Source organism: Echiichthys vipera (assembly GCF_963691815.1).
Source record: "Echiichthys vipera genome assembly, chromosome: 2".
Classification (NCBI taxonomy): domain Eukaryota; kingdom Metazoa; phylum Chordata; class Actinopteri; order Perciformes; family Trachinidae; genus Echiichthys; species Echiichthys vipera.
The window spans coordinates 822868-839975 of NC_139827.1; the positions used below are offsets into that span (position 1 = coordinate 822868).

At 51.1% G+C, this 17108-nt stretch overlaps 1 protein-coding gene across 1 annotated transcript in view; it reads right to left on the bottom strand.

The window, feature by feature from the left end:
- Positions 1-5138, bottom strand: part of ttbk1a (tau tubulin kinase 1a) — a gene marked incomplete at its 3' end in the record, with an annotated part of 35109 nt that extends 29971 nt beyond the window's left edge. Inside the window, exon 1 of the mRNA XM_083932602.1 lies at positions 5083-5138. Within this exon, the coding sequence (XP_083788728.1) occupies positions 5083-5085 (3 nt within the window). The 5' untranslated portion in view covers positions 5086-5138. The remainder of the gene's footprint in view (positions 1-5082) is intronic.
- Between the last annotated feature and the right edge of the window lie 11970 nt (positions 5139-17108).

Sequence of the window (17108 nt, forward strand, 5' to 3'; positions counted from 1 at the left end):
CCGTTACGGTCAGGATTAGAAACGTCTGGCTGCCATTAGAAGCCATTCTGCAGCTGGATCAGGCTACAGGCCGGTGGGGGGGGTGGGGGGTGTGTGAGGGGGGGGGGGGTGTGTGATGGTATTTGCCGTAACTGGAGCAAATATCATGTGTGCAGAGGAAGCAGCCGGAACGCTCCGCCGTCATCGCAGCTCAGCTCAGATCAACAGGCTGCTCTCAGTCCGTGACATCACACTCACCTTCTTCTTCTGCTGCTCGGGTTAAAGGGGCAGCGTTAACGGACGCAGCGTTAACGGGCGCAGCGTTAACGGACGCAGCGTTAACGGAAGCAGCGTTACGGACGAACGTCAGGACCACGAAGAACAAAGGGACGCACATTAATGGGGAAACAGCACGGCAGTGTGAACGTCGGACGGTCAGACAGAAAGACAAGAAGAGTCGCTAAAGGCCCCGGCACATGACACACGCTCAAATTTCCACGGTTCCATTTGTTTCCTGTGGAGGAGGCGTTAGCATTAATGTAGCTGCGTTAGCACCAATGTAGCGGCTTTAGCACCAATGTAGCGGTGTTAGCACCAATGTAGCGGTGTTAGCACCAATGTAGCGGCATTAGCACCAATGTAGCCGCGTTAGCACCAAAGTAGCAGCGTTAGCACCAATGTAGCGGCGTTAGCACCAATGTAGCGGCATTAGCACCAATGTAGCAGCGTTAGCACCAATGTAAAGATGGAAACGAAAAGATGGAGGTCTATCAGCATCACAGGTTAGCAGCTAACCGTTGCTACGACGCTAACGCTGATTTAGCCGTGCATTCCCACCAAAAGCGATTTTCACACATTTTTGATCATCGCTTCATCGCGACTATCGCAGGTAGCTAAGCCCCGGCTCAGCCTACTCTGCTGTTGTGCTAAATGGAAGTGATGCTAATGCTAATGCTAACAGGGGTCTGATGCTTCTAAAAGAACAGAAATGAGCTCTCAGAGGAAGGGAGTCGTTGTGTTGTAGTGAGATCAGTCCGTGATTTAACCTCTGACGCTAATTAGCTTCAAGCGAAACACGTGATGAGGTGATGCAGCGATGAGGTGATGGGCGCTTCATCGCTGCATCGTTCTTCATCGCGTCATTATTGATGTTGAACGGCAGTGTGATGCTTTCAGCGCCTCCATCTGTGTTGGTGTGAACGCACGGTCTGACGGTGAAACCAGAGCAGAACCATGATCGTGGCACGGACCCTTAGAGGTCGATTCATTGCTTTAGAGACACGATCTTTGTTTTATAAAATATCTTCGTCCGCATGAAAACTTTAAACGACTTCTAACCGAGTCGGGACCATCAGGAACTCTCCGAGTGCCGTCTTCTGTGTTTGAGCGGAGAGCTGTGAGGACTTCCTGTTTTACTGCGGGGGTCGGTTCATCGGCCCTGGACTCTCTCTCTGCAGGTCACAGCTGCAGAGAGAGAGACGATAACATGTCCGCACATCTCTTTGCTGCCTCGCTCGACCTCTCTGTGAGAGAACCCGATCTTTGCTGTTTGAGCCGTAGCATGAAGGAGGCTCCACTTATGAGTGTGGACGACTCTTCGTTCTACTTGATCGAGTCTAAATGAACTCCTTCAGCATCAGACATCAGGACTCTGGGACTTTGTCTTTTCTGGCATCACAACAAATTCCTCCCTCACATCGTTAGTTGTTGTTTTGCCGAGCTAATCTGTGTTAGCCGCGGCAGGCTGTTAGCGAACGTCCGGCTGATACGAGCGGAGTTGTGAATGTTGATAACTGTTTTCATTAATGCACCGAGCAGCTGACAAACACACACTCTGCCCCTCCCGGGGGAAACCTGGAGCTCACAGTGATGCATGTCAGTCCCCAAAGCATGCTGTTGTGCGTGCAGCGCTGAGGCCCGAAGTTGGTGCATGCAGCGCCGCGGCCCGTTGACCGTGAACGCAGCGCTGCGGCCCGACATCAGTGCATGCAGAGCCGGGGCGGACTGCAGAGACCACGGAGAGTGTTTCTGCTGCGGCTCCAGTCAGGGGGGGGAGGGGGGGGTGATATGGCTGTGTCCCACTACAGCAGCATCATCATCAGCAGCATCAGCATCAGCATCATCATCATCATCATCATCATCATCATCATCATCATCATCATCATCATCATCATCAGCATCAGCATCACTGTCACACTGATGCACCCTGCAACCTGCTGCAGGCCTCAACACACTGCTTAGCCGCCAATCACTGCAGAGGGCGGGACCACGCACTTCCTCTGAATACACTTACGGACATACGGACCGAAGCATTGGAACGAAAGACGGTTAAGTTTAGACGACTAAAGGATGCACCTCAGGACGCACCTAAGGACGCACCTCAGGACGCACTTCAGGACGCACCTAAGGACGCACCTCAGGACGCACCTCAGGACGCACCTCAGGACGCACCTCAGGACGCACCTCAGGACGCACCTCAGGACGCACCTCAGGACGCACCTCAGGATGCACCTCAGGACGCAACTCAGGACGACCTGAGGACGCACCTCAGGATGCACCTCAAGACGCACCTCAGGACGCACCTCAGGACGGACCTTAGGACGCACCTCAGGACGCACCTAAGGACGCACCTCAGGACGCACCTTAGGACGCACCTCAGGACGCACCTCAGGACGCACCTCAGGACGCACCTCAGGACGCACCTCAGGACGTACCTAAGGACGCACCTCAGGATGCACCTCAGGACGCAACTCAGGACGACCTGAGGACGCACCTCAGGACGCACCTCAGGACGCACCTCAGGACGCACCTCAGGACGGACCTTAGGATGCACCTAAGGAAGCACCTCAGGAAGCATCTCAGGATGCACCTCAGGACGCACCTAAGGATGCATCTCAGGACGTACCTTAGGACGTACCTTAGGATGCATCTCAGGACGCACCTCAGGAAGCATCTCAGGATGCACCTCAGGACGTACCTTAGGATGCATCTCAGGATGCACCTCAGGACGCACCTAAGGATGCACCTCAGGAAGCACCTCAGGACGCACCTCAGGATGCACCTCAGGACGCACCTAAGGACGCACCTAAGGACGCACCTCAGGATGCACCTCAGGACGCACCTCAGGACGCACCTCAGGACGCACCTCAGGACGCACCTCAGGACGCACCTAAGGACGCACCTAAGGACGCACCTAAGGACGCACCTAAGGAAGCACCTCAGGACGCACCTCAGGACGCACCTCAGGACGCACCTCAGGACGCACCTCAGGACGCACCTAAGGACACACCTCAGGACGCACCTCAGGACGCACCTAAGGACGCACCTAAGGACGCACCTAAGGAAGCACCTCAGGAAGCATCTCAGGACACACCTCAGGACGCACCTCAGGACGCACCTAAGGAAGCACCTCAGGACGCACCTCAGCACGCACCTCAGGACGCACCTCAGCACGCACCTCAGGACGCACCTCAGGACGCACCTAAGGACGCACCTAAGGAAGCACCTCAGGACACACCTCAGGACGCACCTAAGGACGCACCTCAGGACGCACCTCAGGACGCACCTCAGGACGCACCTAAGGAAGCACCTCAGGACGCACCTCAGGACGCACCTCAGGACGCACCTCAGGAAGCACCTAAGGATGCATCTCAGGACGTACCTTAGGACGTACCTTAGGATGCATCTCAGGACGCACCTCAGGAAGCATCTCAGGATGCACCTCAGGACGTACCTTAGGATGCATCTCAGGACGCACCTCAGGACGCACCTAAGGATGCACCTCAGGAAGCATCTCAGGATGCACCTCAGGACGCACCTAAGGATGCACCTCAGGAAGCATCTCAGGATGCACCTCAGGACGCACCTAAGGACGCACCTAAGGACGCACCTCAGGATGCACCTCAGGACGCACCTCAGGACGCACCTCAGGACGCACCTAAGGACGCACCTCAGAACGCACCTCAGGACGCACCTCAGGACGCACCTAAGGAAGCACCTAAGGACGCACTTCAGGACGCACCTAAGGACGCACCTAAGGACGCACCTAAGGACGCACCTAAGGACGCACCTCAGGACGCACCTCAGGACGCACCTCAGGACGCACCTCAGGACGCACCTCAGGACGCACCTCAGGACCCACTTCAGGACGCACCTCAGGAAGCACCTCAGGAAACATCTCAGGACGCACCTCAGGACGCACCTCAGGACACACCTCAGGAAGCACCTAAGGACCCACCTAAGGACGCACCTAAGGACGCACCTCAGCACGCACCTCAGGAAGCACCTCAGGAAACATCTCAGGACGCACCTCAGGACGCACCTCAGGACACACCTCAGGAAGCACCTAAGGACCCACCTCAGGACGCACCTAAGGACGCACCTCACAGTGACCTTTGTTTGGTGTCGATGTGTTCACTAAGCCGTACCACCGCATCGGTTGTTTGTTCCTTTCCTCTAAAGGCAAGTTCCGACGACACGACTTCAACCCTGACTCCCCACTCACCCTCAATTGTTGGAGCAAACAGAAGATCAGAGGAAAATCGTCTCGGTGCTCGCGGAGTCTCCGCGCAAATGTTCAAAGGCACAAGTCGGGCATTTCGCGGTTGCTTTGACAGACGAACTACGCGTTCTGAAGGAGACGGTTAAGTTTAGACAACTAAAGGAGACCGTTAAGTTTAGTCACTTAAGGCCATCTTTAGTAAAATGTACATAAGAGAATATAATATTTTAATATTATTATCATTACCTAAATCATAGTTTTTTAATTTAATATGGAAAAATATAGAATATTAAACATCGTATATTATAATTGAGTGACGCCTTTACGGTGGGTTCAGAGCGTAGAGTATCATATTTGCTGATATTGGATATTTGCATAGAGTCCAGAGTGAAACGGAGGAAGTGAGAGGTCCAGCAGCGTCTCAGCAGCAGAGCAGAGTGAAACATCCTGACAGACACTTTCTCTACCTTCACACCTCAGTCTCTTCTTCTTCTACACATCTACTGGTTACCAGGGGGGAGGGGAGGGGGGGAGGGGTGCTCTGCCAGAAGCCGGGTTAGCGTCATTCCAGTTTTGATCTGATGGAGTCAGTCCGAGCTCACCATAGTTCTGAGCTCCCGGAAAACCTTACGGCTTACAACAAATCCTGAGCGGGACAAAACCCTTCCTGTTCCTGTGATAGCCTACAAGCCAAAACAGAGGGCACAGTTAACCAGGAGTGGAGCTCTGACATCACAGGGGGGCGGAGCATGGAGGGCCTTCAGATCCTCACACAAGAAATATCATCCAACATCTACTGACCTTTGTTTTTCCAACATGACGCCACATTCACCAAAACACTTTCCCTCAGTGCCGCGACCTCAGGACGCACCTCAGGACGCACCTTAGGACACACCTCAGGACGCACCTTTGGACGCACCTCAGGACGCACCTCAGGACGCACCTCAGGACGCACCTCAGGACGCACCTCAGGACGCACCTCAGGATGCACCTCAGGACGCACCTCAGGACGCACCTAAGGACGCACCTCAGGACGCACCTAAGGACACACCTCAGGACGCACCTCAGGACGCACTTAAGGACGCACCTCAGGACGCACCTAAGGACGCACCTCAGGATGCACCTCAGGACGCACCTCAGGACGCACCTTACGACGCACCTCAGGACGCACCTAAGGCAAACCTCAGGACGCACCTAAGGACGCACCTCAGGACGCACCTTAGGACGCACCTCAGGACACACCTAAGGACGCACCCAAGGAAGCACCTCAGGACACACCTAAGGACGCACCCAAGGAAGCACCTTAGGACGCACCTCAGGACGCACCTAAGGACGCACCTAAGGAAGCACCTCAGGACACACCTAAGGACGCACCCAAGGAAGCACCTTAGGACGCACCTCAGGACGCACCTAAGGACGCACCTAAGGACGCACCTCAGGACGCACCTTAGGACGCACCTCAGGACGCACCTCAGGACGCACCTCAGGACGCACCTAAGGACGCACCTAAGGACGCACCTAAGGACGCACCTAAGGATGCACCTCAGGACGCACCTCAGGACGCACCTCAGGACGCACCTCAGGACGCACCTAAGGATGCACCTAAGGACGCACCTAAGGACGCACCTCAGGACGCACCTCAGGACGCACCTCAGGACGCACCTAAGGACGCACCTAAGGACGCACCTAAGGATGCACCTCAGGACGCACCTCAGGACGCACCTAAGGATGCACCTAAGGACGCACCTAAGGACACACCTCAGGACGCACCTCAGGACGCACCTCAGGACGCACCTAAGGACGCACCTAAGGACGCACCTAAGGACGCACCTAAGGATGCACCTCAGGACGCACCTCAGGACGCACCTAAGGATGCACCTAAGGACGCACCTAAGGACGCACCTCAGGACGCACCTCAGGAAGCACCTAAGGACGCACCTCAGGACGCACCTTAAGACGCACCTAAGGACGCACCTTAGGACGCACCTCAGGACGCACCTCAGGACGCACCTCAGGACGCACCTCAGGACGCAACTAAGGACGCACCTCAGGACGCAGCTTAGGACGCACCTCAGGATGCACCTAAGGACGCACCTAAGGACGCACCTGAGGACGCACCTAAGGAAGCACCTAAGGACGCACCTCAGGACGCACCTAAGGATGCACCTAAGGACCCACTTCAGGACGCACCTAAGGACGCACCTCAGGACGCACCTCAGGACGCACCTCAGGACGCAACTAAGGACACACCTCAGGACGCAGCTTAGGACACACCTCAGGACGCACCTAAGGACGCACCTGAGGACGCACCTAAGGAAGCACCTAAGGACACACCTCAGGACGCATCTAAGGACGCACCTGAGGACGCACCTAAGGAAGCACCTGAGGACGCACCTAAGGATGCACCTAAGGACCCACTTCAGGACGCACCTAAGGACGCACCTCAGGACGCACCTCAGGACGCACCTCAGGACGCACCTGAGGACGCACCTGAGGACGCACCTCAGGACGCACCTCAGGACGCACCTCAGGACGCACCTAAGGAAGCACCTCAGGACGCACCTCAGGACGCACCTCAGGACGCACCTCAGGCGTACCTCAGGACGCACCTTAGGACGCACCTTAGGACGCACCTCAGGACGACTAAAGGTGCTGGGCGCGTTTCATGGCGCTAAAATAATATATCATCATATTTCATAAAGTCTCCTGGGAGCCTGTTGATGCGACATCATTCACAGGGTCACAAAGGTTGCTGTTCGCAGAGGCCACGCCCCCTTAGTGATGTAAACTGGTGGTGACGAGGCCACGCCCCCCATGATGACGTAAACATCAGGTTGTTTCTGATTCACAGAGGACGCTCATGAAACATGTCTGACAGAAACGCTTCCTGTGGAACTTTGGTTCCTGTTCCTGAGGTTAAAGTGTTTTGGTGAAATCTGAAGGAATCAACAACAACAACAACAACAACAACAACAACAACAACAACAACAATAATCATATTCATAACCACAACAGCTTCTGTTTGTTACGAGCCGCTCAGAAACACACACACACACACACACACACACACACACACACACACACACACACACACACACACACAAACACACACACACACACACACACACACACACACACACACACACACACACACACACATAACTTCTGTATTTTTGTCCAAAAGAATAAAATAAAATGAAAAATTGTAATTATTAATAAAACAAACACTCGTCTTTTCTCATCCTTTGTTTTGTTTTAATTCATTATTGTTTTTTCAAAAACATATAAAATAATAATTTTGTCAGATATTAATATAAAAAACTTAAATTTTGTATTTTTGTGAATATATTTGAAGCGTTTGTCACTTTATGAATCTGAATATTAAACTTTATTACATCAGATGATGAATTTTCTGCTCTGGCAACAGAGAATTAAATAAATTAATATTTAATTTATTAGAAGAAAGAATGATTATAATAATAATATAATAATATATAATAATAATTCATAATTCTAACGAGCGACGATTTAAAAAGACAAACAAATAAAAACAGAAAATTAAGTTAAATAATATTTTCATTTCTGAGGATCTGACTGGTTCTTTTATGAATATTTATATATTTAAAATAACTATAAATCTGCATATTTATACAACAAAAATGCAATAAAACATTAATTTAAGTGAAATTATATAAATATTAAATATTGTTCCGTGCCTCAGACTTTAAATCTGCATATTTAATTTAAATTAAATTAATATATTTAATGATTTTTATATTATTTTATTTCTAAGATGAATTAAAAAACAGCTTTAATTAATAATTAAAATGTTAAATGTTATTAAAAATAAAAATAAATCAGAACATTTTCCTCTAAAACAAAAATAACTTCTTCATTTCTAAAATTTCATCTGTTTTAAATGTTCCGTGACTTTTGTTACATAACATTAATAATATTTATCTTTTATTGTTGTAATAAAAGTGTTTCGGTGACACACTTCCGGCCCCCCCCCTCTCCCCCCGAGTCTTTCCTCTGCAGTGCACAGTCATGGGTGCTCCCTGCGCATGCGCAGCATCCCCTCCTGCTGATCAATAAATCTGGCCCGGACTGACCCGGGTTAAGTGTTACCGGACTGACCCGGGTTAAGTGTTAGAGATCAGCCCAGAGACAGATAACCCGGGTCAGTCCTGGTCCTCAACGATCATCAGGACCAGGGGCAGTCTCTGATCCGGATCAATACAGAAACCCCCTCCGTTAACGCATCACACACACACACACACACACACACACACACACACACACACACACACACACACACACACACACACACACACTCTGATCCCTGTAGACCTGGTCCGGATCAGGCCTACCTGGCGCACCGTCCGCTCCTTTTCCGCCTTTTGGGAATCTTCATCTGGGACGTGGTTTCGGCGCAGACCGTCCTGGTCCTGGTCCAGAAAACCCACCGTTCCTCTGAGGGGGGGCCGGGCTTTGGGCCTCACTCTCCCGCAGGACTAAACCACCATTGATGTCCCCAAGAACGGCCCCGATACCGGACCACCGGAGCGGGTCCAGGCGCGCTGCAGGACCGGGGCGCACCGGGTCCACAGAGAACCAAAGATCCCCTCAGAGTCCAGGAGAACCGGGTCCGGGTCCGGGTCCTCCTCCGGTTCTCCGCTGCTGCAGATGAGGAGGAGGAGGATGGAGGAGGATGGAGGACGGAGGATGGAGGAGGATGGAGGACGGGGCTGGTCCTCCTCCTGCAGGACCGGGTCCGGGAGCGGATCCCGGGACAGACCCAGACGCAGAGAGCCGTGTGAGGCGGAGCCGGGGCCGGGCGGTCGGACGCGGTTCTGCGGGGCTCGGGTGCTCCGGCTGCAGCCTGTTTGTCCGCACTGCAGCTCCGCATCCACCTGCGTCAAAGCGCCGTCACCCCGGACAACCGCAGCATCCGGGCCGCGCTTTCAAAATAAAAGTCCTGCCCTTCAGAAAACACTGAAGCTGCTTCAGCGGCGTGGAAACAAGAGTTACTCCTGATATTATTTTATATATTTATATTTATATATTACATTATTATATTGTATTATTATATTTATATATTATATTATTATGTTATATTATATTATATTACATTTTAATATTATATTATATTATATTAAATTAAGTTAGTATATTAGTAAATTATTATATTATTTTATATTTATATATTACATTATTATATTGTATTATATTATATTAAATATATTTATCATTTTTATTATTTCGAACTTCTTCTGGAATTAGTTTTTATTTCACTTAAAATAAACTTTTCACACTTTAATTAATGTGATGTCATCTTTTTATTTCTTTATTATTTGACTTTTATTTGATTTATTATTTTACTTTACCACCTGATTTTTATTTTATTATTGTTTGTTGACGTCGAGTTTTCACATCAGAGCTTAAATATTTAAACTGCTGCAAACGATAAAAAACAATAATGTTTGATATGAAAACATCTGCACACAGATCTAAATCTGATCCACAGGAAGTGACGTCACAGAGGAGGGAGGGTTCTTTAAACAGGAAGTGAAGTCACAGAGGAGGGAGGGTTCTTTAAACAGGAAGTGAAGTCACACAGGAGGGAGGGTTCTTTAAAGAGGAAGTGACGTCACAGAGGAGGGAGGGTTCTAAACAGGAAGTGAAGTCACAGAGGAGGGAGGGTTATTTAAACAGGAAGTGAAGTCACAGAGGAGGGAGGGTTCTTTTAACAGGAAGTGACGTCACAGAGGAGGGAGGGTTCTTTAAACAGGAAGTGAAGTCACAGAGGAGGGAAGGTTCTTTAAACAGGAAGTGAAGTCACAGAGGAGGGAGGGTCCTTTAAACAGGAAGTGAAGTCACAGAGGAGGGAGGGTTATTTAAACAGGAAGTGAAGTCACAGAGGAGGGAGGGTTCTTTTAACAGGAAGTGACGTCACAGAGGAGGGAGGGTTCTAAACAGGAAGTGAAGTCACAGCGGAGGGAAGGTTCTTTAAACAGGAAGTGAAGTCACAGAGGAGGGAGGGTTCTTTAAACAGGAAGTGAGGTAACAGAGGAGGGAGGGTTCTTTAAACAGGAAGTGAGGTCACAGAGGAGGGAGGGCTCTTTAAACAGGAAGTGAGGTCACAGAGGAGGGAGGGTTCTTTAAACAGGAAGTGAAGTCACAGAGGAGGGAGGGTTCGTTAAACAGGAAGTGAGGTCACAGAGGAGGGAGGGTCCTTTAAACAGGAAGTGAAGTCACAGAGGAGGGAGGGTTCTTTAAACAGGAAGTGAGGTCACAGAGGAGGGAGGGTTCTTTAAACAGGAAGTGAAGTCACAGAGGAGGGAGGGTTCGTTAAACAGGAAGTGAAGTCACAGAGGAGGGAGGGTTCTTTAAACAGGAAGTGAAGTCACAGAGGAGGGAGGGTTCTTTTAACAGGAAGTGACGTCACAGAGGAGGGAGGGTTCTTTAAACAGGAAGTGAAGTCACAGAGGAGGGAGGGTTCTAAACAGGAAGTGAAGTCACAGAGGAGGGAAGGTTCTTTAAACAGGAAGTGATGTCACAGAGGAGGGAGGGTTCTTTAAACAGGAAGTGAGGTAACAGAGGAGGGAGGGTTCTTTAAACAGGAAGTGAGGTCACAGAGGAGGGAGGGTCCTTTAAACAGGAAGTGAAGTCACAGAGGAGGGAGGGTTCTTTAAACAGGAAGTGAGGTCACAGAGGAGGGAGGGTTCTTTAAACAGGAAGTGGCTGTTCATTGGAGGAACCGTGTGACCAGGGGGCAGAGGACTCAACTTGTGAACCAATGAGAGCCGAGCGTTTCTGAAGAAGAACAAAGAAACATGGTCACGAAGACGCGTCCAAAGAAACCAGGACCAGCGACTCCAGACGCTGTAGTACCCATGCGAGGCCTGGAGGTGGCGCTGTAACTGCCACGGAAACACACCAACACCAGAGAAGAAGAGACGGGGAGACGCTGTGAGCCCCTTCACTCTGCAGTTAGTGTCCTCACTGAGCAGAGGGTGCTGCTGGGAGCCCCTTCACTCTGCAGTTAGTGTCCTCACTGAGCAGAGGGTGCTGCTGGGAGCCCCTTCACTCTAAAGTTAGTGTCCTCACTGAGCAGAGGGGGCTGCTGGGAGCCCCTTCACTCTGCAGTTAGTGTCCTCACTGAGCAGAGGGGGCTGCTGGGAGCCCCTTCACTCTGCAGTTAGTGTCCTCACTGAGCAGAGGGTGCTGCTGGGAGCCCCTTCACTCTGCAGTTAGTGTCCTCACTGAGCAGAGGGTGCTGCTGGGAGCCCCTTCACTCTGCAGTTAGTGTCCTCACTGAGCAGAGGGTGCTGCTGGGAGCCCCTTCACTCTAAAGTTAGTGTCCTCACTGAGCAGAGGGGGCTGCTGGGAGCCCCTTCCCCGTCCCAAAGCACTCCCAGGCGCCACTTTCTCACTACATTTAGAGACTTTTCACAGCTTCTTAGAACTGGATTTAGAAACAGAGCCTAGAGCAGTTTAGCTCCTTATTCAGAGCATCAGGGAAAAGGGAGACATCTGTGCTGGGCCTCATTCAGTCCCATGCATGTGGCTCAGAGTCCAGTTCAGTAAACAGTCTCTGGGTCCGTCTCTGTCCTCTCACGCAGCAGCACTGTTGTTGTTATGTGACGCCACGGGGTCAGAGGTTAGAGGTGGGGCCATGACGCCGTCCTTTAACAAAGTCTGAGCTTTCACCGTCCAGACCACAACGCCATGGGGGGCGTTTACAATCTGCACACTCTGGGACCCGGTTTCTAAAGATCCTGTTTTCAGGCTCCGATAACGAACCAGACTGAACCAGACTGAACCAGACTGAACCAGACTGAACCAGACTAAACCAGACTGAACCAGACTGAACCAGGCTAAACCAGATTGAACCAGACTAAACCAGACTAAACCAGACTGAACCAGACTGAACCAGACTGAACCAGACTAAACCAGACAAACCAGACTGAACCAGACTGAACCAGACTGAACCAGACTAAACCAGACAAACCAGACTGAACCAGACTAAACCAGACTGAACCAGACTGAACCAGACTAAACCAGACTGAACCGGACTAAACCAGACAAACCAGCGAGCGCCTGGTGGCCGGGTTTGCCAAGGAGCCCGGCCGGGTACGCTGCTGTACGGGGGGCAGTGAGGGTGAGGGGCCTGGAGGGTCCAGACCCGGGCAGCAGAGGCTCTGGGGACGTGGAGCGTCTCCTCTCTGTGGGGGAAGGAGCCGGAGCTTGTGAGGGAGGTGGAGCTCCCAGTTAGATCTGGGGGGGCTCACCTCCACACACAGTCTGGATCTGGACCCGTGCTCCTGGATAGGGGCTGGACCCTGGTCTTCTCTGGAGGGGCCCAGGGTGTGAGGGGCCGGGCGGGTGTGGGGAGACTCTCAAACCCCCGGCTGAGCGCCGCGGTGTTGGAGTTCACCCCGGTGGACCAGAGGGTGGCCTCCTTACGCCTGCGGGTGGTGGGGGGGGGGACTCTGACTGTTGTTGGTGCAGATGCAGCGAACAGCAGTTCAGAGTCTGGGGCCTTCTTGGAGACCCTGAATGGAGTCCTGCATGGGGCTCCAGTAGGGGACTCCAGAGTCCTGCTGGGAGACTTCAACGCCCACGTGGGCAACGATGGAGACACCTGGAGAGGCTGATTGGGAGGAACGGCCTCCCTGATCTAAACCCCAGCGTCTGGTGTTAGACTTGTGTGCTGGTCCCTGATCAGGTCTCAGGGGCAGCAGCTCCAGCCTCTGATCCTGGATCAGGTCTCAGGGGCAGCAGCTCCAGCCTCTGATCCTGGATCAGGTCTCAGGGGCAGCAGCTCCAGCCTCTGATCCTGGATCAGGTCTCAGGGGCAGCAGCTCCAGCCTCTGATCCTGGATCAGGTCTCGGGGGCAGCAGCTCCAGCCTCTGGTCCTGGATCAGGTCTCAGGGGCAGCAGCTCCAGCCTCTGATCCTGGATCAGGTCTCAGGGGCAGCAGCTCCAGCCTCTGATCCTGGATCAGGTCTCGGGGGCAGCAGCTCCAGCCTCTGATCCTGGATCAGGTCTCGGGGGCAGCAGCTCCAGCCTCTGGTCCTGGATCAGGTCTCAGGGGCAGCAGCTCCAGCCTCTGATCCTGGATCAGGTCTCAGGGGCAGCAGCTCCAGCCTCTGATCCTGGATCAGGTCTCGGGGGCAGCAGCTCCAGCCTCTGGTCCTGGATCAGGTCTCAGGGGCAGCAGCTCCAGCCTCTGATCCTGGATCAGGTCTCAGGGGCAGCAGCTCCAGCCTCTGATCCTGGATCAGGTCTCAGGGGCAGCAGCTCCAGCCTCTGATCCTGGATCAGGTCTCAGGGGCAGCAGCTCCAGCCTCTGATCCTGGATCAGGTCTCAGGGGCAGCAGCTCCAGCCTCTGATCCTGGATCAGGTCTCAGGGGCAGCAGCTCCAGCAGGGGACCCCAAACTTCCCTTTCCCGGGCCACATTAACCAGCTCTAACTGGGGGATCCTGAGGCGTTCCCAGGCCAGTGTGGAGATCTAATCTCTCCACCTGGTCCTGGGTCTTCCCCGAGGCCTCCTCCCAGCTGGACGTGCCTGGAACACCTCCCTAGGGAGGCGCCCAATATTTATGTATTTATTTTGTAACAAATATCAAACATCAGCTGATCCTTTTCTATTATAACGTTTTATTTTATTTTATTTATTTTAAATTTGTTTCCTGTGTAAACAAACAAACAGCAGCTTTATTGTTGTTTGTTTATTGTTTTGATTTCACGGTGGAGCTTTGTCCCACTCTCTGAAGCTGCACCTGAACGCATCGTCCTGCCTTCACTTCCTGTGTCGGGCCTTTGATCTTTCTGCTGTTGTTGTTGTTGTTGTTGTTGTTGTTTTCGTCATCAGCGGGAGGGTTATTTTAAATAAGCACGAGAAATCTGATCCCTGTCTGTAGCCTCACACACACACACACACACACACACACACACACGTGCATAAACACACACACTCACACACACACACTCATACACACACACACACAGACACGTGCATAAACACACACACACACACACACACACACACACACACACACACACAAGCACACACACACAGACACAGACACACACACACGTGCATAAACACACACACAGACACGTGCATAAACACACACACACACACACAGACACGTGCATGCATAAAACACACGCACATGCACGCGCACACGGACGCAGCATCGCGCGACGCTTCGTTTGTTTGTTTGTTGTTTTCTCACCTGGATGTTGTTTCGTGTCCGGAGCCGAACAGATGCTCCATCTTTACAGCATCAGGACCACACACACACACACACACACACACACACACACACACACACACACACACACACACACACACACACACACACACACACACACACACAGACACAGACACAGACACACAGATACACACACACACGCGCGCGCGCACGCACACAGACACACACACATATATACACACACACAGACACAGACACACACACACACACGCACACACACACAGACACACACAGAGACACACGCACACACACACACACACAGAGAGACACACACACACAGACACACACACACACACACACGCACACACACAGACACACACACAGACACACACACACACACACAGACACACACACAAACACAGACACACACACAGACACACAGACACACACACACACACACACACACACAGCGCCCCCTGCTGACCTGGAGTCAGAGCAGTGGATTTACAGAGTAAATAAAACAGAAATACGAATAAATACAATTAAATACATATAAATATAACATAATAATATATATATATATATGTATATTTATCCTGCAGTGTTTTCGTTCTTTTTGTGTCTTTTTAAAGTGAAACTTTTGCTTTTTGTCGTTTTTTGCTGTAAAACTCTTTTTTCTGCTCAAAGGTGAAAATAATAAAGTTTATTATTTTTATTAATATTTAAAGTTTCTCCAGATCAGATTCTGCTGACGAGCCTCAAATGTTGTTCAGTGAATGTTTTTATTTTTGAATGATTAAATCTGTTTCTGATCCACAGACACAGAAGAAGACAAATATCCACACTTCTGTTTCTGTGACTTTCCTCATTCAGCACCTCTTCATATTATTATATTTATTATTATTGTTATTATCATTTCCTGTGGTGCTTCATTCATTCATTCATCTTCAGCCTCTTGTCCCTGTCGGGGTCTCGGGGGCTGGAGCCGATCCCAGCTGACATCAGGCGTGAGGCGGGGTCCACCCTGGACAGGACGCCAGTCTATCACAGGACACATAGAGACGAACAGAGACAGACAACCATTCACACCTACGGGTGATTTAGAGTCATCAATGAACCCAACACCTGCACGTCTTTGGACTGTGGGAGGAAACCGGAGAACCCGGAGAAAACCCACGCAGACACGGGGACGACATGCAAACTCCACACAGAAGGGCCCCAGCAGGGATTCAAACCAGGAACCTTCCTGCTGACAGTGCTGACCACCACTCCACCGTGTCCTGTGGAGCTTCTCTTCCTGGAACGACTTCACCATCGTGTGTGTGATGGTTTTCAAACCCGTTGTTTCTTTTTGTTGTTGTTGTTTAAATGATTTGATCTGTTTCTTCTCTGATCTGCTGGAAACTCTGATCCAGTTCCTCTGAAGCTGATTTTCCTTCCATGTTCTTCGGGACTTCACTTTCATTTCTTTGGTTCTGAGAACAAAGTTAGACACGAGTCTGGGGAGGTTCTCGTTTCACCTCTGATCCAAGAGGCTTCATCAGTTCATGGACACATCTGACCAGGACCAGGACCAGGACCAGGCTGGGACTGGACCAGGACCAGGACCAGGACCAGGACAAGGCTGGGACCAGGACCAGGACAAGGCTGGGACTGGACCAGGACCAGGACCAGGACCAGGACCAGGCTGGGACTGGTCCAACTAGCTGGTGTGAGATCCAGGTCTCTAACCTCTCACAGGTCGATGATGTCACTGGAACCCTTTGTGCTCCGTCGTTAGAGTGACAGTCGTTGGTGGAAGTAGGTCTGGACTTGGTTAGTGCTGGTCCTGGTCCTGGTCCTGGTCCAGTCCCAGCCTGGTCCTGGTCCTGGTCCTGGTCCAGTCCCAGCCTGGTCCTGGTTCTGGTCCTGGTCCTGGTGAAGCGTCTTCCTGACACAGATCCAGGTCCAGTTTCTTTTGACTCAGAAAACAAAGTTAAACTCTCAAACTTTTGTTTCTGTCACTTGTGTTTTTGGTTCCTCAGTTTCTCATTTTCCTATTTTTCTCATTGACTTCTGTGAATTTTCCCGTTTCATCGACTTCTGTGAATTTTCCCGTTTCATTGACTTCTGTGAATTTTCCCGTTTCATTGACTTCTGTGAATTTTCCAGTTTCATTGACTTCTGTGAATTTTCCCGTTTCATTGACTTCTGTGAATTTTCCCGTTTCATTGACTTCTGTGAATTTTCCCGTTTCATCGACTTCTGTGAATTTTCCCGTTTCATTGACTTCTGTGAATTTTCCCGTTTCATTGACTTCTGTGAATTTTCCCGTTTCATTGACTTCTGTGAATTTTCCTGTTTCATTGACTTCTGTGAATTGCGTGCGACAGAAACACGGAGACGTGTCGAGCGTAAAT